We start from the raw sequence: 26,236 nt of genomic DNA on the forward strand, positions 1-26,236 counted from the left end.
CCCTCAAAATTCCTATTGGAATCTAACCCCCAACGTGTTGGTATTAAGAGGTAGGGCCTTTGGGAGCTGACTAGGTCATAAAACGGAGGCCTCATAAATAGGATTATTTATGAGGTCTTATAAAAGAGGCCTGAGGGAGCTTGTCTGCCCCTTTGCCCTTCTGCCATAGAAGGACACACAGAAGGCACCATCTATGAGAAACAGGCCCTCACCAGACGCAATCTACCAGAGCCATGATCCTGGACTTTATAGCCTCCAGAACGGTGACCAAGAAACTTCTGTTGTTTATAAATTACCCAGTCTAAGGTATTTTGTTATGGCAACCCAAACTGACTAAGACAGGGTACATAATAAAAAAAAAAGTTTGGGCCAGACGTGGTGGCTTACGCCTGTAATCCCAGCACTTTGGGAGGCTGAGGCGGGCAGATCATGAGGTCAAGAGATCGAGACCATCCTGGTCAACATGGTGAAACCCCGTCTCTACTAAGAATACAAAAATTAGCTGGGCGTGGTGGCACGTGCCTCTAGTCCCAACTACTTGGGACACTGAGGCAGGAGAATCACTTGAACCTGGGAGGCGGAAGTTGCAGTGAGCCCAGATCGCGCCATTGCACTCCAGCCTGGCAACAGAGCAAGACGCTGTCTCAAAAAAAAAAAAAGTTTGGAGTAATCATTGCTATAAGAGTTATACAAAGGAGTCTCTATTCTCAAAAACTTGTAATCAGAAGACAAAAATCAAACTATGAAAGTCACACAACACAATTTAAATAACAAGTCAAGACAACAATAGATACAAGTCACAAAGCAATTAACATGATTAATTGCCAAATTAGTGGTTAAAGAAAATAAACACAATAGGAGCGAAGAGAGCAGAAAAACCACTTTTAGCGTGGGTAACCAAGGAAGGTTCACTGGAATACAACTGGCCTCTAAGAATGCATAGGATCTGGCCAAGTGAGGGGAAGGAGAAATAGTTATGGGCAATTGTCTTTAAGGGCAAAACCTAAGAGACATGCACTGCTAGACTGAAAACTCTAAGAAGAAAGAGAACGCATTAAACCCTGGATCCCTCAGTGTCCAGCAGCATACCTGCTGGCACATAGGAAGTACCTGAAAGCTATTTCATAAATACTGCCAGTGAGCAAGGTGGAGCTGGAGTGGACAAGGTCAAACAAGTTACAGAAATGTCCTGGACTGTTTGCTATTCCAACTGTGGGAAAGGTGGTAATTATTACTCATATTAGTAAATGTTATATAAGAGATCCCCAGGGACAAGGCCAACTTAAATACCATTTTCATACATTCAATGTACAGTGTTATTTTATAAGAAGTAATTTTTACACTAAACACTACTAATTTTCCAATGAAAATATTCCTGTAAACTTTTTAGGCCACTATTTTTATGCCTTGATCCAAAACATGTCCTAAATAGATATGCTGCCTATTCCCTGAACTCTGGGGCTCATATTTTATATGATTTGCATACTATTTTTCTAAATCCCATAGAAATTCCTGATCCATATAGGGAAGGCCTAAGGAGTATTTACCGTGGCATGCCCCAGTAGCTCAGATTCTCAAGGGAATGAACTAGCAGAGCTTTGATCTCACCCTGATTAGCTCTCCTGCTACATGCTCAATAATGCCTCACACTTACTTGGTGCGCAGTATATGCTTAGCTTATATAAAAAAATAAATTTGAATGGAAAGCACAAAAGCAGAGTAAACGAAAGAATAGATGGAAAACCAGTGGGGATGGGGAGATAGGGAGATGGGGAGAAGAAAAGAAAACGAAAAAGCAGAGAGAATTGTAGTAGGAAACCGATGACAGGGTAGAGCCAAAAACAGAGAATGAGATAAAGAAGAGTGGGGAAGAAAGGAACAGGAAGAATTAATAGATTCTGAAGTGTCATTAAAGGATTCCCTTTCCTGTTACTGAAAAGTGCTTTCTAAAGATAGAAAAAAAAAGTTTTTTATATCTTCAAATTCTTATATTGAAATGATTATGAAAAGACTTAGCATCTGCTATATGAGCATATCTGGAACTACAGGGTAATGGGATAAGTGTGCCATCCACGTATTTTTGGTTGTTAGGTAGTTTGAAAGAATTTCGTTCTTAGATTGCTGCTTGAGATGCTACTGCTATACACTATAAATTCTAAAGCCTCGTGCAAGTTAAATAATCTCTCTCTTCCTCCGTGTTCTCATCTGTAAAATAAGGATAACAGTCATGCTCCAGAGAGTTGTTATGAGGATCCACTGATTTGGTGCACATAAATAAAGTCTTTAGAACAGTTCCTGGCACACAGAGAGCACTCGCTGTCACGAGTATTCAAAAGTACAAATTGCAAAACCAAAAAATAAGGAGGAGGAGAGTCTATCTCAAACACTATTTTCCTTAAACCCTTTACTCTGCTGGGGCAATAATTTTCAGAGTCAAAAATCTCAATTGACCTCCTCGCCTCTTCACGGGGCTACTTCATTTCTTCATTCCACAGACAAAAATTCTGACAGGGGTCCAACTGTGAAAAGACTTAATCAGAGCAGTAAAATAATTTTCCAGTGTCCTAAAGCAAATCTAATGAAGCCCATCATGCCTCTCATGTTACACAGCAGGAAATTTACTGGGAAACAAAGAGAAGAATATCAAGATGGGACACGTAAATTGGCTGCAGAGCAAGCAGAGACTAGAAGGAGCCATCAGAGAAACAAGGACGGGAAGCATCTAGTCTAGGTCAGAGGCTTTCAAACTTTTTTGACACATAATAAGAAACTTTTATATCACCATTTTATATCACCATCAGTAGAGACATCTGTACTGAGTTATATATATATGTGTGTGTGTGTATATGTATATATATACGTGTGTATGTGTTCATATATAAATTGAAAACAAAATTGTTAAGCAATGATACTTAGCTTTATTACATGACGTGTACTTTTGTTCCATTCTCTTCTGTTTTTTATGTAAATCAAGACCCTCTAAAATGATTTCATAACACACCTAAGGGTCACAGCTATCAATGGTTTGTAACCCACAGCTCTGTCCAATAAAATCTCACAGAACGCAGCTTCCTGGAAAATGAAGATAACAATATTCAACTCCACACTTGGTCAAAACTATTCCTTGAACACTTCATTCAGTTCTAGGCATTACACTTTAAGAAGTATAGAGACTAACTGGATCACATTCAGAAGAAGCCAAAAAAGACGAGGAAGGACACAAATCACATGACAGAAGCAAAGGCTACATGTTAGCCTACAGAAGAGAGAAATATCAAACATGATAGCTATCTTCACTCACATGCAGGATCAATTAAGCTTGTTCTATATTGTGACAAGGGAGAGAAGTGGCAAGGAAAAGGGTTTCAGGTCAAGGTAGAAAAGCACTATGTAACAGTATTAGCTGCCCAGGGGGCTGTGTTGGGACTCATGGAGCTTCCACGTGACTGGAGATATTTACAGACAGCCTGAACAGTCACTTGGCAGAGAAGCATTAGAAGGGTTTCATAGATCACATGGTTAACATTAGAGTGTAACACTTTCCAATCCTGAAATTCTATAATTCTGGTGTAGATTAAAGCAATAGTATACTTTAATATGACTACTAAAGCTAACACTAGTTCTTTATTAAGTTTTTAATAAGAAATGAATTCTACCGTGAACCACATGAAACGAAGTTGAAATGGCAAATTATATTTTCTTGTAACAAGAGAATGTAACAAAAATTGGCAATGTGCCTATCACAGTCATTAAAAATCTTCATCAGTTACAATTAGAGAAAAACTGAAATGTTACCCAAATCACTGGCATAGTGTCTAAGATGTTCAACTTAGAATATATAACTATATTACAGCTTCAATAAGCAAACATCAAAAAAGGTGATCTTTAAAATGTACAGAAATAAGAGTATTTACAAAAGAAGATTGTATTATAAACATTCTCTCCTTGCCCAAAAGCCATTCGTTGGTGTGTATCGATTTTATGTGTATTTTATACCTACAAAATACATGTATAAATTTTCTCCTTACCCAAAAGCCATTCTTTGGTGTGTGTATATATATGTAAAGCATGCACAAAGTAACAATGCCCTCTCTGATTTTTTACTGATCCAACTAACTGAAAATTTGAGTAATCTTCAGAAAAGTTTTTATCCGTATAACCATCTACCATATTTATTTTTTAAAAACCATATCTCCAATTATCTAATATATAGTTAGGAATTACTTATCAATAACATACTACTGTCGCCCCTCTGAGACAGAATTCTTAAGAAGGCCAACTCCTGGACTGTTAGAATACAGAAACCTTTCTAGAATCGTGCTATTCAAAGACAGCAGGTCCATGGACCAGTTCTGGTCTGTAAATTATTACTAATCCATAATAAGAAAAGTACAGAAAATGAGATAAGAATTTTAAAACTTTTACAGCAATGTGTAAAAGTAATTTTAAGTCTGATGAATCTACTAATAAAAGAGTCAAGCCTTGTATTTCATGTCTTTTTCATTTCATTCTTCTAGCAATTCATTTTTATATTTTACAAAAGTATCAGTTGGTGACTAGATTTTTTTTTAATCTGCTCTTCCATCAAAGAGTTTGAAAAACACTTTTCTAAAGAATCTTTAGATGCTGAAGGTCCTTGGATATGAAGATAAGCTGCTTTACTTTGATGTCTTCTAATCTCCCTATTCATCTTGGTTTCCCCACAACAGTAACAAACATTAATTTATTTCTTTCCAAGTGTTCTTTTGATATCTCTACTAAGTTGACAGCAACATCAATATAGTTCACTGCCTAAAATTTATCATCAGGTTATCTGCCTGACTGCTCAGAATCTGTAACACTATTTCATTTCCATCCAGATGTAGCTCCAACATATTCTTGGGTTCATTCCTTGTAAGAAGATATTAACAAATCTGACAAGCCAGTTTGAAGGGGTCACCCAATCTGGCAACATGACTGCTCGCATAATCTGTGGTCGTCTATCCTTTGGAAATACTAAAGGGTAGTATGGCTCAGTTTAAACCCCAGACCTTCTAAAGAGACCATCTAAAGTAATGGTCTCTTGCATCCTGAATTCATGCCAATCTACCTATGCTTCCAATCTTCCATTTGAACTATATTGGTTCTCAGAATCCTTTTCTGACTTACACACTCTTTTAATTTCTTGAGTAAATACCTACAAAGATAGATATAATAAGCATATTTATAAAAACCTGCCAATGACAATTCCAAAAGATACTTTTATGATGCAAAAACATGATAAATACTATTCTTTAAAAATTAACTACATTGTGCTGTGCTGTAAGAAATTATTCCACAATGCCAATAATTATATCATTAGTTTTAGTTAAGATTTGCAAAGTCATTCAAGCTTCCAACTCCTCAATAACTTTAATAATGGAAAAAACAACAACAACAAAAAGAATAAGGAGTCTGCGAATGTAGTTCAAAAAGCAAATCAGTGACAGACTTAAAATGACTACATGTGTTTAATTTCTACCCCAGTTCCAACAATGAAATTGTTTCCCTTTACATACCCTAGTAATTGTTCAGCATTCCTTCCTAAGGTAGGAGACTCCACAGCCTTGGTTCAATGTTTAGATCCCCTAAGGCCAGTTTCTGGAATTAGGCATGGTTAAACATCACGACAGCACAGAAGAATGGCTATTTTCTTTGAGTGGCTAAAAGCTTGGGGATTAGTGGGTATAGTGTAGGCAAAGTAGTGGTGTAGGTTTTGTGAAAAGAAGAAGAAAAGGAAAAGTACGTGGAGGAGGCACGTCCTATTCCTACTCTATCTCAACATGAGCTGGTTTTTATTTTTTATTATTAGATTTGTTTAAAATAATATAAATGGTTGATAGTGGAAAATAGATCAGATCTAGAACAGTTATGAAGAGTCTGGTTAGGACTAGTTAGGAAAAGAGATGGAGTGCTGACAGTAGAGATAGAGAGAAATGGATGAACTGGAGGCCAAACAGCTTCTGAGAGCAGCTGATGAGGCTTGAAGAGAGATTTGCATTTCAAGAAGTAATGATATCTTGAAGTCCATGCTCAAGATTGTGATAAGGATTTAGTTTCAGTATCTTATTTTATTTAGGAGCCCACAGCTGTAGGCTTGCCTCCATTTTTCTTCACCCTTCCTTTTCTATAATCTTTTCTTCTCCCCTGATTTCCTTTTCCTATCTTATTGTCCTTCCTCTGTCTTCGTTCTTTCCCTTCAAATCCACCCCTTTCCTTCTTCCCTCCCTAACCTTCTCCTTTGGTTACACACAATATGGAACTGGAAGAATTTTTAAATATTTATTCTATGCATGAATAGTTCTTAACTTAAAATCCAGAGGGTTCAAACATGTATATATATTTTACGTTTGCAAAAAGACACGTAACAGAATGTTCACAATGGCACTATTCAAAATGGACTAAAACCAGTGTATTAGTCTGTTCCCACACTGCTAATAAAGACGTGCCCCAAACTGGGTAGTTTACAAAGGAAAGAGGTTTAATTGACTCACAGTTCAGCATGGCTCGGGAGGCCTCAAGGAACTTACAATCATAGCAGAAGGGGAAACAAACACATCCTTCTTCACATGGCGGCAGCAAGGAGAAGTACCGAGCAAAAGGGGAAAAAGCCCCTTATAAAATCATCAGATTGCATGAGAACTCACTCTCTATCACAAGAATAGTACCCAGGATTCAATTGCTTTCTACCGGCTCCCTCCCACAACAGGTGAGGATTATGGAAACTACAATTCAAGATGAGATTTGGGTGGAAACACACCCAAACCATATCAATTAGGAACTACTCAAATGCCCTTCAAAAGTACAGTAGATAAACTGTGGCATGTTACACAACGGAAGACTAGTTGCTCAGCCAGAAAAATGGGTGATCTACAACTATCTGCAACAACAGAGAATACCACAAACATAACGCTGAACAAATGAAGCCTCGCACAAAATGCCATTTTGTGCAGCAAAAATTCCATCTATATATATGTGTATATATATGTATATTAAATATATTAACCTATTTTGTTAGAAGTCAGGAGAGCAGTTATCCTTTCATTGGAAGAGGGGTCAGTGACTAGATGGGAGCACAAAGAGGACGTACAAGGTGCTGATAATGTTCTGGGTTTTGGATGCTAGTTACACAAGTCTGTTCAGCTCGTGAAAAATCAATGCATTATATACTTACTTATGATTCAGTGTACTTTTCTGAATATACACTATACCTCAATAAAAAGTTTTTAAATTTAAAAATAATTAGTTTAAACCTTTAATGTCTAGGAGAGGGAAGTAGCAACAACTAACCTTTTTGTTTCTCTGATGCTTTCTAATGACTTTTTTCAACCTAAGAGACAACTGTGATACACCCCTGAACCTGACACCACGACATTACTTTCAGATTCACAGTTTTATACTAATTGTGCCAGGTCCTATGCTAGGTAGTGGAGACAAAGCTGTTATGCCAGATAAGGGCCCTATCTCCTCTGCTAATGGAGACAGGCCTAAGAAACAATAAATAAAAGCTTGAAATTGGCAATAGGACAGATTCTCATACAGAAAATAACCAGGGAGAACTGTTATAGATGGAATGGCTTAGCTATGAAACCCTGAACAAGTTACATAACTTACTTGAGTTTCAGTTACCTTGTCTGCCTGAAGAGACTATTAGACGGATTATATGTGACAATACCTTTCAAAGCACTTACATTACAATGAAACATTATTAATGATAACAGTTATTGTTATATTACTGTCCTTACTGCCAATATAGAGCTGCTTATGTTAACCAATGTCATAGCATGTTCTATACATTACTACCATAATCATAACAATGAGTAATATTTTATAAGTCACTAATTCTCAATTAAAAAGCTTCTACTATGGGAGAAACAGGTGCATCGGTGAATGGGTGTCCTTTGCCACAGGAGGGGATACTAGTGATACAAAGGTCTGGCTCAATTTCACCATAGCCTTCTCTGACCTTTCTAGCGAAGAAAGCACAGAAAGATGATGCTAAGAGAGGGGCAGGCTAGAGAAATTTAACCAACTGGAGAACATATATGAAGTACCTCAAATTTTGTCAGAGTGAAACTTCTGTGCATTAAAAGACATTATCAACAGAGTAAAAAGGCAACCTATGGAATGGGATGGGATGCTTGCAAATCATGTATCTATCTGAGAAGGAACTGATATTCAGAATCCATAAAGAAATCATACAGTGAATACCAAAAAAACTTTTTTAATGGGCAAAAGACGAATAGACATTTCTCCAAAGAAGATGTATAAATGGCCAAGAAGTACATGAAAAGATGCTCAAGCCTGTAATCCCAGTACTTTAAGAGGCCAAAGTGGGAGGACTATTTGAGCTCAGGAGTTCGAGACCAATCTGGGTGACATAGCAAGACCCTGTCTCTACAAAAAATAAACAAATTACCCAGGTACGGTGGCACACGCCTGTGGTCCCAGCTACTCAGGAGGCTGAGGTGGGAGGATTGCTTGAGCCCAGGAGGTGGAGGCTGCACAGTGAGCTGTGATCGCACCACTGCATTCCAGCCTGGGTGACAGAGTAAGACTCTGTCTCAAAAAAATAGTAACAATAATAATAAAGATGCTGAACATCAGTAAACATTAGGGAAATACAAACCAAAACCACTGTGAGATACCACTATACACCCATTAGGATTACTATTATCAAAACAAAAACAAAGAAAAACAGAAAGTAACAAGTGTTGGTGTTCATGAGGATGTGGAGAAATTAAAACCCTTGTGTCTTGCTGGTGGGAAAGTAAAACAGTGCAGCCTCTGTGGAAAACGGTATAGCACACAGCCATAAAAAAGAAGGAAATCACATACTTTGCAGCAACATGGATGCAGCTGGAGGCCATTATCCTAAGTGAATTAACACAGAAACAAAAAATCAAATATCGCATGTTCTTACTTATAAGTGGAAGCTAAACACTGGGTAGACATGGACCTAAACATGGGAACAACAGACACTGCGGACTCCAAGAGAGGGGAGGAAAGGAAGGAGGCAAGGGTTGAAAAACTACCTGTTGGGACCGAGCACAGAGGCTCACACCTGTAATCCAGCACTTTGAGAGGCCAAGGTGGGTGGATGGCTTGAGTCCAAGAGTTTGAGACCAGCCTGGGCAACATGGCGAAACCTCATCTCCAAAAAAATACAAAAATTTAGCCAGGTGTGGTAGCATGTGCTGTAGTCCCAACTACTCAGGAGACTGAGGTGACAGGATTGCTTGAGCCCAGTAGGTTGAGGCTGCAGTGAGCTGTGGTCATATCACTGCACTCTAAACTGGGTGACAGAGTCCCGTGAGACCCTATCTCAAAAAAAAAATTGTTTTTAAAAAAAGAGAACCTACCTATTGAGTATTACACTCACTACCCATGTGACAGGTTCAATTCTACCCCAAACCTCAGCATCACACAATATACCCTTGTAACAAACCTGCATATGTACCCACTGAACCTAAAATAAAAGTTGAAATTATTTTTAAAGAAAGAAAGAAAACAGTATAGCAGTTCCTCAAAAATTTAAACATAGAATTATCATACGATCCAGCAATTCTACTTCTGGGCATATACCCCAAAAACTGAAAACAGGGGCTCAAACAGGTATTTGTACACCCATATTAATAGCATTATTCACAACAGTCAAAGATAGAAGCAACCCAAGTGTCTATCAACAGATGAAAGGGTAAACAAAGTGTGATATAGACAGACAATGAAACACTATCTAACCTGTAAAAGGAAATTCTGACGCTACAATATGGATGAACCTTGAAGACACTACGCTAGCTGAAGAAAGCCAGTCACAAAAGGGTAAATACTGCATGATTCACTTACATCAAGTGAGGTACCTAAAGTAGTCACATTCAGAGACAGATGCCAGAGTGGTGGCTGCCAGTAGCTGGGGGAAAGGAGAAATGGAAGTTGTTGTTTAATGGTACAGAGTTTCAGCTTGCAAAATGAAAAAGGGTTTGGAGATAAACGTCTCCAAATGCCACATTTCTCATGTACTTAATGCCAAAGATGTGTACACTTAAAAATAATGAAAATTGTAAATTTATGTGTATTTTACCACATTATAAAGCATAATGTGCCAAGTCCAAAATTGACCCAACGTGTAATTACTGAACCACAAAAACTTTTAAATAATGTTTTTTAAATGAAAAATTCAGGAGTCCACAGATGAAAAAAAAATCATTCTGAGGGCATTACACCTACTTAAAAGTGGAACATCAACATGTTCTCCAAAACTTCCACTTGATTCAAGGTTTGTTATCAATAAACTGGCAAGAACAAAGGTTGAGATAAAAAACCTTTTCGGAAAACAAAACAAAACAAAAAAGATATATTTTTCAAAAAGTCAAGAGAAGCAAGGTCAGTGGGATAAACTTAACTTTCATAACATGCCATTAGAAAGATAACCAAATTACTGAGGAAATGTGGCCCTGAGATGGAAGATTACAAAATTAATTCTCAAGCAACATGGCACCAAAAAGTAAAACTATTCAAGTAACATGGAAGCTGAAAAAGAGGCTGTTCTACATTTCTATGTAAGCATAAGGAAACTTTTAATGTATGAGTGATGGTATAAGAATAATTAATTTGAAGCCCTAAAACAAATGCATATGCATATTAACCTGTACTAAAAAGAAAAACCCTCACCTATCTTCCAAACTCAAAGCATTTTGTAAATTTGTCATCCTAATAAAACAAAAACTAATCCAAAAATACTATCTAAATTTTACACAATAGAAGGGACAAAAGACAACAGTGGGAGTGATTTTTTTTTTCCTTTGAACAATGTAAAGTGCAGCCAGGAATAGACTAGATGAATTTTCTACTCACTTTTCTTTATGCATTAGACTGGATACCTCCCTTCACCTCTTCCCCTACATCAACCTCCATACCAAATGAAGTCACCCTAAAATGAAGTCATTGGAGGGCATGAACAGCCCAAGATCAGAACCACCTAAAATCCCAGACCCAAATTTATCCTGGCACTTACTACCCCAGACTCTGGAAGCCTAGTCAAAGTTCCCAAAGTGATTTCAGACTTCACTGGGTTAAGGCCAACACCACCACTTACAATCTTAAGTACAAAATATAAAAGGCCATAAAACACCATATGCAAGAGCACTTTGTAATGTTCAAAGGCTCATAAACTGTTTAATTAAAATTATTTATATTATTGTATTTTATACTATTATGATCACAAAAAGTCTAGACAGGCAGCTAGCTACCCAGGGTAAGGATCTAAGGGAAGAAAAGAATATGGGCTGGGATATGAGGAGTACGGGGAACCTGTGTTTCCTTCTGGTTAGCAATCCCAAGGAATACTTCCTGATGGACATCCTGCTCAGTAAAACACGTAAAATATCAACACCATGCGCTGTTCACTGAGTTTCCAGATGTTCTGGTACCTAGATAAACACCCTAAGTTCCAGGCAAAATTCTTGAACATCTATGACCCCACACACTGGCCACACTAGCAGAATTCAACAGCCCACCGCTTATGCCCTTCATCCTCAGACAGAACTCCCTGCACTATCTAACTTAAGAGGCTTCTTCAACCCTCTGTTAAGAACTGTTGCATGTATCTGCTCAAGACAATCAGTGTTCAATCTCTAATGACTGTTAAAAACTCTTAAGTTCTATCTGCTAAAACAGTTGGCATCTTCATGCCCATTCATTTTTCAACCTAATCAAATATTCTAAGTTTCATCCACCTGCAGGGTCAAAGTAAGCCATGGTGATTTTTCTCCTGCCTCCGTAGACTTGCAAAAAGCAATGAACAAGGATAGAAGGTTATCTCAGAATTAAAAATCTCTGGATCTCCCATCCATTTCTGCTACATGATTTCTCTGAGTTTTGTTAGATGAGAGTGAGCTCCTGCTTTGCTCTGCTTGCCTGGGTCTTAGTCAATAGCTCCTGTTATACTGCTTGCACGGACACTCTTTACAGACGCCCTGATTCTAAAATAACAATGTGACAACAATAACACAGTGAAATAATGATGTATCATACTACATATTATTTATTATATATAACATACAGTATCACTCACCATTGTTGAACATTATGACCCCGCACTACATATTATTTATTATATATAACATACAGTATCACTCACCATTGTTGAACATTATGACCCCGCACTATTGTAAGTGCTTTATATGAATTATCTCATTTCACCCCCATAACTACACAATAAGATCATTAATGTCATCCCCCCATTTAAGAGAAAACTGAAGCACCAAAAGGTTATGTGACCTATCAAAGGTCATTAAGTTGTAAGCAGTAGAATTAGGATACAAACTCAGACCTTACTGACTGAAAAACCTACATGCTTACCATCACATTAACCTGCCACACAACCCCTCTAAAGATAGCTCCCTGTGTTCCAACCCCTGTTCAATCTGACTTCCAGCTTCTGCCCATATCTGACCCTCCCCAGTCAAATCTTGCTTTATTTCTTCTGGTCCTGGCTATTTTTCTTTTCTCCAAAGTCATCTTAAGTGTTCTGATAAAAGATTGTTGAACTATTGAGTAAATTTTCCAATGTCTCTTCTGATTCTACTTCAATCTAACTTCTATGTTTGCTTTCATATATGCCAATAAACAACTGAATTCCTACACAATAGCAGCTAAATGATAAAACATCTAGTAAAACAGTTAACAGTAGGTGTGCAGTATGGAAGAACTGCTTTAACTGTATTGATTGCTCTCTAAGTCTGCCATACAGCTATTATTTTAGGTCTTCCCTTCCTGTATTGAATCACTTATTTTCTTGTTTTACCTTCTTGCTTTGTTGGAACATATATTCCACTAGCATCCTAAGAAAGGGAGAAAAGGAGATAAACTTTTTGAGTTCTTGAAAGTCTGAAAATGTCTAGTTTTAAATTTGATTGATAATTTGGGCAGGTACAGAAGTCGGCCCAACAGACATATTGTCATAGTTTCATGAATGCAGTATTTTCTCTTATTTTTACAAGGATATTAATTATAGCTTTAAAAAAATTCTTCTGTACCTTGCATTGTCTCTGTTTTGCTCTCTGTCTTTCATGTTGATGGCTTTCCTCAGACTGATGATTTCTGGCTATGCATGTCTGTTAAAGAATGCATCTCTTAACATGTAAATTTGAAGCCCTTTATACGTGGGTGGAGTTGTCAACGACTGAGCTTCACTGTAGTGTTATCAACAGCATCCTGGCCTTTTTATTGGAGGATTGCCAGATTGATTATCTGGAGGTCTTTCTCTGGGACCATAAAATAAAATGTGCCCATATGGATGTATATATTCCTATGTATCAGCAAAATGTTAATTATTGGGCCAAGAACCATGCAAATTTAAGACTTTTGATGTACAGTAGTCCCCCCTTATCTATGGTTTTGCTTTCTGTGGTTTCAGTTACCCTTGGCCAACTTTGACACTTGGTCAAAAAAAAGCAATGTTTGGTCTGAAAATGTTAAATGGAAAATTTCAGAACAATTCGTAAGTTTTAAATTGCATGCTGTTCTGAGATTGTTCTCACACCTTCCAGCTCTGTCCCGCCTAGGACATGACTCATCCCTCTGTCCAGCATAGCTGTCTACACTACCCACCCATTAGTCACTTAGTCGCTGTCTTGGTGATCAGATCAACTGCCACGGTACAGCAGTGCTTGACTTCAAGTAATCCTTATTTTACTTAATAAAGTGCTTCGGGAAAGCACAAGAGTAGTGATGCTGGCAATTCAGATACACTAACGACAAGCCATAAAGTGCTTCCTTTAAGGAAAAAGGTAAAAGTTCTTGACTTAATAAGGAAAGAAAAAGCAATCATATGCTGGTGTTGCTAAGACCTAACATAAAAACAAATCTTCTATTCATGAAATTGTGAAGAAGGAAAAAGAAATTTGTGCTAGTTTTGCTTTGCACCTCAAATTGCAAAAATAACAGCTACAGCGTGTGCTACGTGCTCAGTTGAGACAGAAAAGGCATTAAATTTGTGGGTGGAAGACACCAACATAAACATGTTCTGACTGACGGCAACAGAGTTCCATCAGAGGTTAGAGGCATCCATGGGGGAGGTCTTGGAACGTATCCCCTAATGATAAGGGGGGACTACTATATTCATATATTTCATGATTCAACTTGAATTTCAGTTCCTCAGAGAGAGCTTCTCTAACCTTCACTTCTCAATTTGCCCCTCATCAGGGTAATTTCCCTTCATTTATCTTTCTCAATTCATTAAAAAGAGGATTTTTTTGTTAACTAAATTATGGTATGTTTCCTAATGAAACAGTATACAACTATTTAAATGAGGTTACAAAAAGGTATGTAGAACATGGGGTTAAACAAGACAATTTTTAAGAATTAGAACAAGATGGAAGGGGGGAATTTGTCCTACTGGCTATCATGACATTTCACAAGACTGTAATAGTTAAGAAAGTATGGAACTGGCACAAGGACAATGAGTCTGACTGACCAAACCAGAAAGCCTGGCAACAGGCCCATATGTGATATAAACTTGACACCCATGGGCAAGGATGGCCTTCTCAATAAATGAGGCTAGGTCAACCAATTATCCATATGGTGGGGGCAGGGGGCACTATATCTCTATCTCACTCCATATTATAGAAAAAATAAATTTCCATTTAAAGACCAAAAAAGGAAACAGGAAAACTTTAAAATTATTAAAGAAAGATGTGTGCCTTTTGGATAGGCCCAGATTTCTTAAAACTCTCTCACTCTCACACACACACACGCACATGTGCACACAGGCACATATATCCAAATCTAAAAAAGAAAATACTGTTGAATGTAACTTCATCAAAATCAAAACTCTTGGATGTCAGGAGCACTAAAATAAGAATATATGCCACAGACTTTTGCAGATACTTGTAATACACGTAATTACCAAAAGGTCAATATCCAAAATATATAAAGAATGCTTTAAAATCTATAGAAATATACAAACAATCCACTGAAAAGATGAACAAAGGATATCACAAAGGAAGAAATCTGAATTGCCAATAAGCATATTAATAGACTTTTTATTACAATAGCAATCACAGAAGTACGAATTAAAATCATAATGAGATACCAGGTCACACCTCATCAGCTTGGCAAAAATGTAAGTCTGACAATATCAAGTACTGGTGAGGCTATAGAATAGTAGAAACTCATTTCTGATGGAAGGAAATTTATATAATCTGGCAATATCTAATAAAATAGAAGACGTATACATCTTAAGAGCTAGTAATTCTATTTCTAGGAATATACCTTTGATGGGTAGCTTTCAAATTTTTTGGTCATCACACATATTTTCATTATGACCCAGTATACGCATACTTACTTATTTAACTGAAATGAAAACTCACAAAACAGTGCTTATTCTTACTGTGACACATTCTGAGAGTTTCCATTTTGTTCTCATTCATTTTTTAATGTTGGGGTGACTCACTCAATTGATTTTACAACTACTAATGGATAAATACACTCAGTTCAAAAAACTGTCCCAGAAAATATTCTCATACATATTTTCCCGTGCACATGTGAGAGAATGTTCACTGTGGCACTCTTTGTCAAAAAAATAATTTAAACAGTGTAACAGTCAATCAGCAGAAGAACTAATTTAAAATTAAGGGTATATTCATACAATGGAATACAAAATATCAGTGCAAAGGAAAGAACCAAAGCTGTAAATATCAACACAGATAAATCTCATTAACTTTATACTAAGCAAAACGGGCAAGATATAGATGAATATACATAGTATATCATTTGTACAAACTTTTTAAACATGCAAAATAATACTGTTGAGGAATATATTTATGTATAACGAATATATAAAGCATGAAGACAGGCACGGGGAAAAAGGGGAATGAGATCAGGGAAAAGTACAGAAAAGTCAAGTGAACAACTAAATCTAAATTATTAAAAACTGCCCATCTTCAGACGACATTGGGCGCAATCAAGGTGGTACGGCCATAGACAAAAATTAAACTATTGCCTCCCAGGGCAGCAGCTTCCTTCCAGACACAAGGCTAATAAAGATTCAGATTGCCAGCTAGAGAAACTCATGCAGCCAAACTGAGATCAGTCTTCAAAGCTTACAGCACTCATCCTTTAAAACTGTTCTGTGTATTTAGTAATCAAGTACTTACACTGAGTATCTATTTTTAACTGAGTAATGAAATTCAGAACATGGACAAAAAAAAATGCAATAGGTAGTTGTGGGCGGATGAGATGTCACAGCAGATGCCCCAAACACAGCCATGTGCCAGTAAGGTTGAGTCACTGCAATATGCTGAAAAAAGATACTGAGGCTCAGCTGCCACAGGTTGCAGTGAGCCTCTCTGCTTTCCCCACTGTTGTATTTGCCAGGCATCATTCCAGAATGCTGAACAGACACTTAGACATTTTCAAGATTAGAAAAATCACTAAAAATGACAAAATATGGCATCTTACAAATAGCACATGCTTATGATCAAATTAACACAGAGCAAAGAACTAATAAACATTCAGTAAGCTCATGGAATAATTCTCTAAAATTAACAATTTGGTCCCTTCAGATCTCAGTCTATATTTTACCTACAAGAGTAAATCCAGTATTAGATAATACACTTTATATAATTTCTTTTTTTTTTTTTTTTGAGACAGAGTCTTGCTCTGTCACCCAGTCTGGAGTGCAGTGGTGCTATCTCAGCTCACTGCAACCTCCGCCGCCCAGGTTCATGCCATTCTCCTGCCTCAGCCTCCTGAGTAGCTGGGACTACAGGTGCCTGCCACCATGCCCAGCTAATTTTTTGTATTTTTAGTAGAGACGGGGTTTCACCATGTTAGCCAGGATGATCTCGATCTCCTGACCTCATGATATGCCTGCCTCAGCCTCCCAAACTGCTGGGATTACAGGTGTGAGCCACTGCACCCGGCCTACTATAATTTCAAAAATGTCAACTCATTTCAGGGAATGTCATTAAAAAGAATTATGTGTAACAGAATGTAAGCAATACACTATCAGGCCAATAAAAATCCTTACAAACCACAAGAACAAACCACTCTGATCCCCAAAACAAGTAGTTTCTCAAGGAAAACATCTAACTCATTCATTTATCCATTCAAATCCTACTTACTACATTACATGTGAAAAGTACCAAGATAGACCTTAAGGAGGTATAAACATAAATTAAACAAGAACTTGGCCCCTAAGATACTGATGGCCTAGCAATGGGGTTTAGAAACATACATAATCTTAAGTAAAGTAGAAAAATCTAGGTACCATTAGAGAAATATATATGAATTGCTATTTTAAAAAAAAAAGGAAAGAAATCTTGCCTCGATTAGGTTCTTGCCTATTTCACCTATGAACCAGATCTAGAATATAGATACTTAGACCTTATCTCTTCAAGGGCAAGTGGCTACATGTAATAACAAGACTGTTTCTTGTGACCTTTAAAAATTGTCTCCTAATTCTATACCTTTTATATATACTGTGTCCTATAGGGTATACCTCTTTGAGTTAATAGAAATTAGACATGTAGATCCTACCTCTCATAACTGTGTCTGCTGAAGATCTAAAAGAAACGTAAATGCCGAAAGTGACACACCAAAAAGAAGCCATTCTTTTCCCTAACTCCGCCACTGTTTTGTTGCAGAAACGAGAAATTCACACTTCGGCTGATGGAAGGATTGAAGAAGGAATTGTTAATGAACTTCTAAAGAATTTCCCTGAATCTTTCAGACGAGTACTACATATAAGGCATCAATAATGTTCCATATTAACAAGGCCTTTCACATCATTTTATGAATGTGGGTAGAGATATTTTTATTTATTTTTTGCAGCTAAAGAAAGTAAATTCCATACATATTAAATGTCATTAAATGCAATTTCACATATTTTTTAGGCAGTTAGTCCAGAAAAAGCTAGGTCTAGGCCAGGCATGGTGACTCACACCTGTAATCCCAGCACTTTCGGAGGCCAAGGTGGGTGGATCACCTGAGGTCAGGAGTTTGAGACCAGCCTAGACAACATGGTGAAACCCTGCCTCTACAAAAAATTAGCCAGGCGTGGTGGCAGGCACCTGTAGTCCCAGCTACACAGGAGGCTGAGGCAGGAGAATCGCTTGAAACCAGAAGGCAGAGGTTGCAGTGAGCCGAGATCGCACCATTGCACTCTAGCCTGGGCAACAAGAGCGAAACTCCATCTCAAAAACAAAAAAACAAAAAAAAAAAAACGCTAGGGCTAGTGGATTCATTTCAAATTTGTCATCAGATCCCACTATTTGCACTTAAATCTTCAACTAAACATTCAGGAATTTGAGAACACCCAAAAGGGAATCTGTGAAAAAGAAGCAACAAGACTTCATGCTGATAAATGCCAACTGGTTTCTCAGGATACTGATACAAAGAGTAAGAATCTCAGGTTGATATCATTTTACATATACCAGTCACCAGTCAGCAGTCCACTAGCCATCAGGCCCCCGTCAGGTCTTCAATACCTCTGAAAAGAATGTCTGTGACATGCTAAAAAAGAAAGATTTATTTCTACATCCTATACATTCAGGTCAATGAACATTCGTGGTTGATGGGCTGGTTTTATTTTTTTTCTTTATTTTTGTTTAGAGAAGGGGTCTAGCTATGTTGCCCAGGCTGGTCTCAAACTCCTGGGCTCAAGTGATTCACCCGTCTCAGCCTCCCGAGTAGCTGGGACTACAAGCCTGTACCACTGTGCCCAACTCAGGTTGTTCGGTTTTTTTTTTTTAATGACAGCTTTACTGAGATGTAATTTACATACCATAAAATCACTGCAAAGTGTGCAATTTGATCATTCTTCATATATTCCCAAAGCGATGCAACCTTCACCACTAATTTTACAACATTTTTGTTACTCCAAAATCCCACACTCAAGCAGTCACTTCTGATTCCCCCAGCCTCTGGCACCCACTAATTTACTCTCTGTCTCTACGGATTAGCCTATTCTGGACACATCACATAAATGGAATCATATACTATGTGACCTTTTATAATGAGCTTCTCTCACTTAGCACAATGTTTTCAAGGTTCATCATGTTGTACTGTGAATTAGTACTTCATTACTTTGTGTGGGTAAATAATATTCTATTTTTGATATGCCAAATTTGTTTATCCATTCATCAGTTGATGGACATTTGAGTGTTTTTGCAGGACTTCTGACCTGCAAAAACCTTAGTCATCTAATCTGATTGCTCATTTTATGGATAAAAAACTGAGATCCAGTGAGAAAATGGGAACTGCCTCTGGCTACACAGACGTAAGACTATCAATGGACATCTGAAATGCCTTCTTTTCTCCAAGCTCACCCCATTCCAATAAAAGAAGAATGTGTTTGTTCCTAGCAGTAAAATGCAAGATAGGATAGGTCCAGAAGACCTGAGGTGGGCAGGAAAAGAAAATAGACAGGATTAGGCACAATCTTGTTGAACCAAAGGAACTTATGAAAAGATCAACAGTTTTAAACCTTCAAAAACACAGAAGAAAAGAGATGAGCACAGTGCAGACATAAAGATGCTATTTTTAATCAGAGAAGGAAAGAAACATGAAAGTGTGGGAAAACCTGAAAAGTTACTCTGAAATATCCAGTGATCCATCTGAAAATCTTTTTATTCTCAGACCCAGAAGAAAAATACACTGATTTAAAGATCCCAGAAAGAGGAAATCAAAGTCAAAACCACAAACTGAGAAGAAATGAGCACAGTAAAGGAAGTACATCACTCTACTTTCTGCAGGCCAAAAATTGCAGTGAGGGAAACTGGAAAATACCCTCTTGAGATCTGATCTTGATGACTTCAATTAGAGATGGAGTCCATCTAAAGAAAGCATTTTGTAATTTAGGAGGCTCCAATCTGTATCTAGATTGTCTATAATAATGTGGGAAATTCAGACTGAATGAATCCTATATGCAGTCTCTATTTCAGAATCCCCACTTCCTACCACCATTTAAAAGCTGGGGAAGTCTGTCTGAGCACCAGGCCTGATGCTTGACTAAATGGCAAAAATTCTAAACCAGTAAAAAAAAAAAAAAGAAAAAAAAAGCCTAAAAAGTCACTTTCCGATCCCTGGCTTATCTAAGGATGCAAGTTAATTTGTAAATCCCCTAATGTGTATAGTTAACTTCTAGAAGAAAAAAAAAAAGTTAAAACCTTCTTCTTACCAACTCCACCAGAGTTCTTTCTACCAAATCCTCTTGCTTCAACAAAAAAGGAACTAACCTAACACTAGCAAAATGGATAGCAAATAGTAAATGCTCCATAAGTATTTGATTAATGAAATTGAAGATAGTATCAGATGTTTTCAAAAGAATCCTACTATTCCAAAGAAGTGTCTTAGTTTTTTATCTTACCGCTAAAGAACGAAGTCAGTATTCTGATACCCAAGTCTTTAGCTTAGTCAAACAACAGCAAGACGTGTAGATGGCAAATGGCAAAAGAGTCTAACAAGGAGAAAGATGAAAGAGAATCAAGAATACAGCATTTCTACTTTTCCTGCTGCTGCCGCCACTGCCAACACCCCTCCAAACCCAGCACTGCATGCTTCTCTCAGAGTCCATCCTGTTACCCAAATGATCCCACAGCAACCTCATGGCACTGCCATGAATGGAGACACACAAGGGCACCATCCACTGTGACAAGACACTGACATGCACATTGCTTTGCCTCCTGCCAGACTACGGGATGCAGAGAGGGTGCAGACCAAGGACCTTGAAAAATCAGCTTCATGTGACATCATGGTGGACATGTGTGAAATGTACTACCCACAGAGACACTGACATGACCATCACCAGAGATCTTTCACAGAGACCATGAGCGCCCTGTCACCTGGGAAGCAATGGCAGACCCAGCTGAGCAGTGCAGACCCAGCTGGACACAAGCTGCTCCAGACCCAGCTGGGTACAAGCTGCTGGCCCAGTTGCTGGAGTCTAGTGAAGAGGACAATATGGTGGGCATCCTCTATGACAAGATATACGAGAACTTCATGGAGGAGGTGGATACAACAGATAATAAAACCTACCAGTGGAAGAAGGGGGAACTTTGACATACACTAGCCACTAGCCTGAATGCCGGCGCAACTTAATTCCACCTGGAACCAGCCCAACCAAGGTAAGGTTCAAGTGTGTAATGGAACTAACTCTTAGAGAAGAGTTTCTGCAGAGACTAGGCTTCTATCGGCACATCTGGCTGCCAGACTGGGGCATGGGGCCCTGGCCCAGTGATTCCAGGTGCACCTAAGTGGAAAGAGATGGGAAATGGCAAAAGGTAGATGCCCTTGAAAGAAGCAACTCTACCACCTGGAATCTAGGCTGCCCCTACCCCAGCCATCATCTTTGTTATCTATACTGACCAGACTAGACAATAGTAGTACAGTATACGCCCGAGGAGCCCCACTCATTCTAAAGCTAGCTGCCCCAGCCCAAGCTATGGCAGGTTCTTCAGGAGGAGGCCCTGGACCAGGTCAGTGAGATTTCTGGCTGCATCTTTGTCCATACCAACAGCTCCATTTGTGGATGCCATATCCAAGAAGGTACCTTGAACATGGCCCGTGCAAACTTGCCCTAGTGCCCAATGCCTATGCCTATGCCTCCCACAAATCCCAGAGTCCAATGAAATTTCCTCCATCTTTAAAAAAAAGGCAACATTTCTAGTAAGAAAGTACTCAAAAATGATGGGGATATGTCAAAAGGACACAAAAGCCACTTGATAGAGTTCTCAATGACAAAAAGCTGGAACAACTGACCAACAAAATAAATGATAATAATATTTAATTTATAACCCACAGAGAAAAATAAATACCTAACAATTCATACTGGCATAAGTAAATAACTGAATAAATAAATAACTGAAGGAAAAGGAAGAGTGTTTCTTCATAGTAGAATTCAAATTAATAAATGGGGAAGAATGAGAAAAAGAGAAAAAGCACTCTTAGACAAGCATCAAAGTAGTAATAATTAAAGGCAAGAATCATCCATGGATGCTGAAATCAATGGACAAAAGGATGATGAGAAACCAGATATTTGCAAAGTCTCAAAGCATCTCTCAGCAAAATACAGTACTTAACTAATTACAAGGAGAAAAATCAGTTAACTTTACAGTGATCACTTAACCAAATTATCAAAGTTAACTTAGTAGTAAAAAGGTATCTGGACATCATATATTCCCTGATCTGATGCACTGAGGATGGTACAACAACACATCTGTATTACACTTGGGAAAAAACATATTTTTCACTCTAACAAAAAGAAAACATTAGACAAACCCATGTGGATGCACATTTTACAAAATAAGTCGCCAGTACTCTTTAAAAGCATCAAGGTCATGACAGGCAAAGAAAAATTGAGGAACTGTCACTGCTGGGGAGACTAAGGAGATATGATGATTGGATCCTGGAACAAGAAAAAGGCATTAATGGGAAGACTGGCGAAATTCAAATAAAACCTGTAGGACAATTAACAATATTGTAACAATGCTAATTTCCTGTAGTATTTCTGTAACTTTTTTGTAAATCTAAATTTGTTTCAGAAAAAAAAAAAAATCTGTTTTTTAATGCAACATTTCTAGGTGTGAGATCTTACTGTTTCAACCCCATTGTGAGAAATGACCCATTTTGGCTAGCTTTTATAATTTTCATATTAAGAGAGTTTATCAAATGATATCAGATTCAGAATATGTTTGTTGCTGGACTGCAGCAAACACAATAAGAAAACAAGCCAATGAATGAAAAACACACTTCTAAAACTCTGACGGCATGCTCTTCACAAAGAAAAAACAGAAAAAAGACATGAACATTCTAGTCATAAAACAATGACCCAGAACACAAATAAAATAACCTGAAACATAAAATGTCAAGAACTGAACAAAACCAACTGAATCAAAATATGATGAGATGATGACTTGGTGGGTTTCTGTCGTGGTCAATTTTTATGAGTCTGGTAAGGAAGGGCTGTCATTAGGTAAAGGTTGAAGTGGTTCTGGTACATTCACTGAACTCATTCTGGTACATACCCAGATTTTAAGTCAGTTATCCTCAAACAGTTTGTAGCATCCAGTCCCACTTTTCCATTCCGGACCACGCTAGATATGAAAGGCGAGAGCATTGGAGATATTCGGTTCAAGGCCACTTCTGGGGACATTTTAACTTGACTTGTAAATCACCACTGAAAGTAGAAGGAAAGAATGATGATCAGGGCTTACAAATGGACTAGATACAACACGCTTCCTGAAAACTGGACAGCATACAGCAGTTCCTCTTGCATGAATAAATAATTCCTTTCCCATCTCTAGCGCAGCCTCTTCCAGTGATCTTCCAGAAGAAACCACCTCACTTCTTCTCAGCTACTCAGGACTGGGACTACACCACTGCTTTTCAGGAACAGAAGGAATCCCTGAAATACAATTCCCTCTTCCTTCCCAAAGCTGATTTCTACACTGCCATACTCTACTTAAAGTGGTCCCACTCTATCTCACAACTGGCTTGCTCTATTTTAGTTGAGTCCAAGGAGCCCTTGCTAGCAATCCTCTATCCCAACACAAAAACACACACATCACTGAGTTAGCAATCTCTCCCTCTGTGTCCCCACAAGGAGTAAAAACTTGATGGATAATACCATATAAAACCCTACAACAGGCTAACCTGCTTGCAACTATTCCTTACTAGAAATTATTTACTGCTGATATACCTTTTTTTTTTTTTTTTTTTTTTTTTTTTTTGGAGACGGAATCTCACTCTGTTGCCAGGCTGGACTGCAACAGCACAATCTCGGCTCACTGCAACCTCCGCCTCCCAGGTTCAAGTGATTCTCCTGCCTCAGCCTCCTAAGTAGCTGGGACTACAGGCATGCGCCACCAGGCCCAGCTAATTTTTGTATTTTTAGTAGAGACAGGGTTTCACCATGTTGGCCAGGATGGTCTCGATCTCTTGACCTCATGATCCACCCGCCTCAGCCTCCCAAAGTGCTGGGATTACAGGCGTGAGCCACTGCGCCCGGCCCACTGCTGATATACCTTTCTTAATAATCTTTCCATCCACAATGTAGTAAAACTACGTGTTTATGTGATCTCTTCCCTGCAGGGACTACATTTTGAATCCCCAAGGTTTAACAGAAATACCTGGCACATGCTAAACACTCAATAAACATTTTTTAATAAATAAATGAGTAAGGGGACAAAAGTTAGAGAAATATTTCTGTATGGAGAGAAGATAATGTGCCCCCCCCAAAAAAAATTTGGTAGGGGAATAGACATAACAAAATCCAAGGGATAGATATAGCAAAAATCTACTTGACAATTAAATTATGAAAACATCACCTATGCAGCTATCAAGCAACACAGACTAACACGGATCTTAAGGTATTTGACTTTAAGGCACTAAGTCCTTACACTTAAAACCACAAAAGTAGAACCAATACATCATATCTAAATTATCTGGAAACTCAGGGGCTGGGGGAGAGAGTACACGAATTCTTCTTAATAGATTTCTAAATGAAAGCCTCTTCCTTCAGAGGAATAAGTCGATTCAAATGATCGTTTCCTTCCTCAATTTTAAAGAATAATGCCACATCAAAAGAAAATTAATTTCCAGCAAGTTACCAGTAAATGATGTTCTGGTTCTAGTTTTCATACATTATACCACATGAAAACTTGCAAGTCCTTGCTAAAATAAATGTTGAAAAGTAGAACCTGTTTCAATGTATTATTTCAGATAGTAAATAATAAATTTATTTGCTAATTTGATAGCTCAAAAAATAACACTTTGACCCTATATAGTGATGACACCCAGAAGTATCTTCAAGATACTTATAACACCTTTATACTTATACTTCAATTCCAAAATCATCCTTTTTGTAAATATAAAACAAGCTCTTCTTCTGACCACTTAACAGATGACCCCCACCGACTATTCTCTCATTTCAAAGTAAGACTAAACATCTAACACAGTACTACCAATCATAAAAATCATGTACTTTTTAAAATGTTTTATCACTTATAAGGAGCGTCCATATATACTACTGCAGTTGATCTTCACAAGCCCGAGGTAGTAAAGAATTTTAATTCCCATTTTGCAGATAATATGGGTAATTATTATCATTTGATTCTGAACAGTATACTAATCCACATCATAATTTTGAAGCCTATTTTTTTCCATTCGCCAACATTTCCACCTTCATGTCTATGTCACAATTCTTGAAGGGATGCTTATCAAAGTCATATGCTAAGTACAAATATACCCATGTTATAAAAAAGCAAAAGGGTCTCACCTATATTACAAAATTGTTCTTCTGTGTTTTTTCCCACAGTACCTATTATTTCTTTATCTCTTGTTTCTACAAAAGAAGGAAACAGAACCAACACATTCTAGACATCTATCTACCCACTATCAGGCATTATATTACTTTCTATCTGTAATTTCATTTACTTTCCCCCAACTCTGTTCCCTGAGAACAATAATTGTTCCCATTTGACAAATGGAAGCTAAAGAAACTTGACAAATAGAAAATTAAAGCTCAACAAAATAGAGTAACTTGTTGAACGTTGGAAGTTGGAGCATCAGAATTCGAATCCGGCTTCTCCAAGTCCACTATACCCATCTTCCTCTCAAATAAACATTGATAACTTCGATCACCAAAGAGAAAAGCATCAAGGTGATTTTTTAAAGCGTATATCTTATAAAATGTGAACAGACAAAAAGTAACAAATTTAAACAAATGATTGCTTTACCACTAAAAACACACTGGACTATTGCTGGGCTACTGCTGAACCTGTTCAGAGTGATTCACTAGACAAATGTTAAAAGGAACAACCTTGCTCTAGAAGCCAAACCATACTAAAAGTGACACCAATACATTCTAATTCAGCAACGGTCGTGACTTTAGAATGACACCTTAGGGATGAATTCTCTTTATTTCTAGGGCAGCCATAATACTATTTTTTGACAGTGCAAGGTTTCACGCAGTTTTAAAATCTATTTCAACCACGAGGAGGTGTGACTTCTCTTAAAAAAAAAAACAAGGGAGGCTGGAATACAATGACTCCAAAATCAGAGGTCACTTAGCCAAAAACACTGGTCCTTTGGTGCAGTGAACTGGGTACATGGACAGGGAGTCACCACCGGTAGTAACTCTTACGCATGGCAGCACTATAATACACCCCAGATATACAAATATTTATGGTGGTCAGAGTCACCTGAATGCTTCTCC

The 26,236-nt window shown here is 37.8% G+C and overlaps 1 protein-coding gene across 6 annotated transcripts in view; it reads right to left on the bottom strand.

Annotated features, from left to right (window-relative positions):
* The window catches only part of BABAM2 (BRISC and BRCA1 A complex member 2), a 454,559-nt gene that overhangs the window by 427,543 nt on the left and 780 nt on the right, over positions 1 to 26,236 (bottom strand). For 5 of the 6 annotated variants that reach the window (XM_050754004.1, XM_050754003.1, XM_050754001.1 and 2 more), the window contains exon 2: positions 23,046 to 23,197. In XM_050754004.1, coding sequence (XP_050609961.1) covers positions 23,046 to 23,173 — 128 coding nt within the window. In that variant the 5' untranslated portion in view covers positions 23,174 to 23,197. Of the gene's footprint in view, positions 1 to 13,055; positions 13,544 to 23,045; positions 23,198 to 26,236 lie in introns of those variants that run through there. The other variant, XM_050754002.1, reaches the window with a different exon arrangement.

Source organism: Macaca thibetana, chromosome 13, assembly GCF_024542745.1.
Source record: "Macaca thibetana thibetana isolate TM-01 chromosome 13, ASM2454274v1, whole genome shotgun sequence".
In the NCBI taxonomy this organism is placed as follows: domain Eukaryota; kingdom Metazoa; phylum Chordata; class Mammalia; order Primates; family Cercopithecidae; genus Macaca; species Macaca thibetana.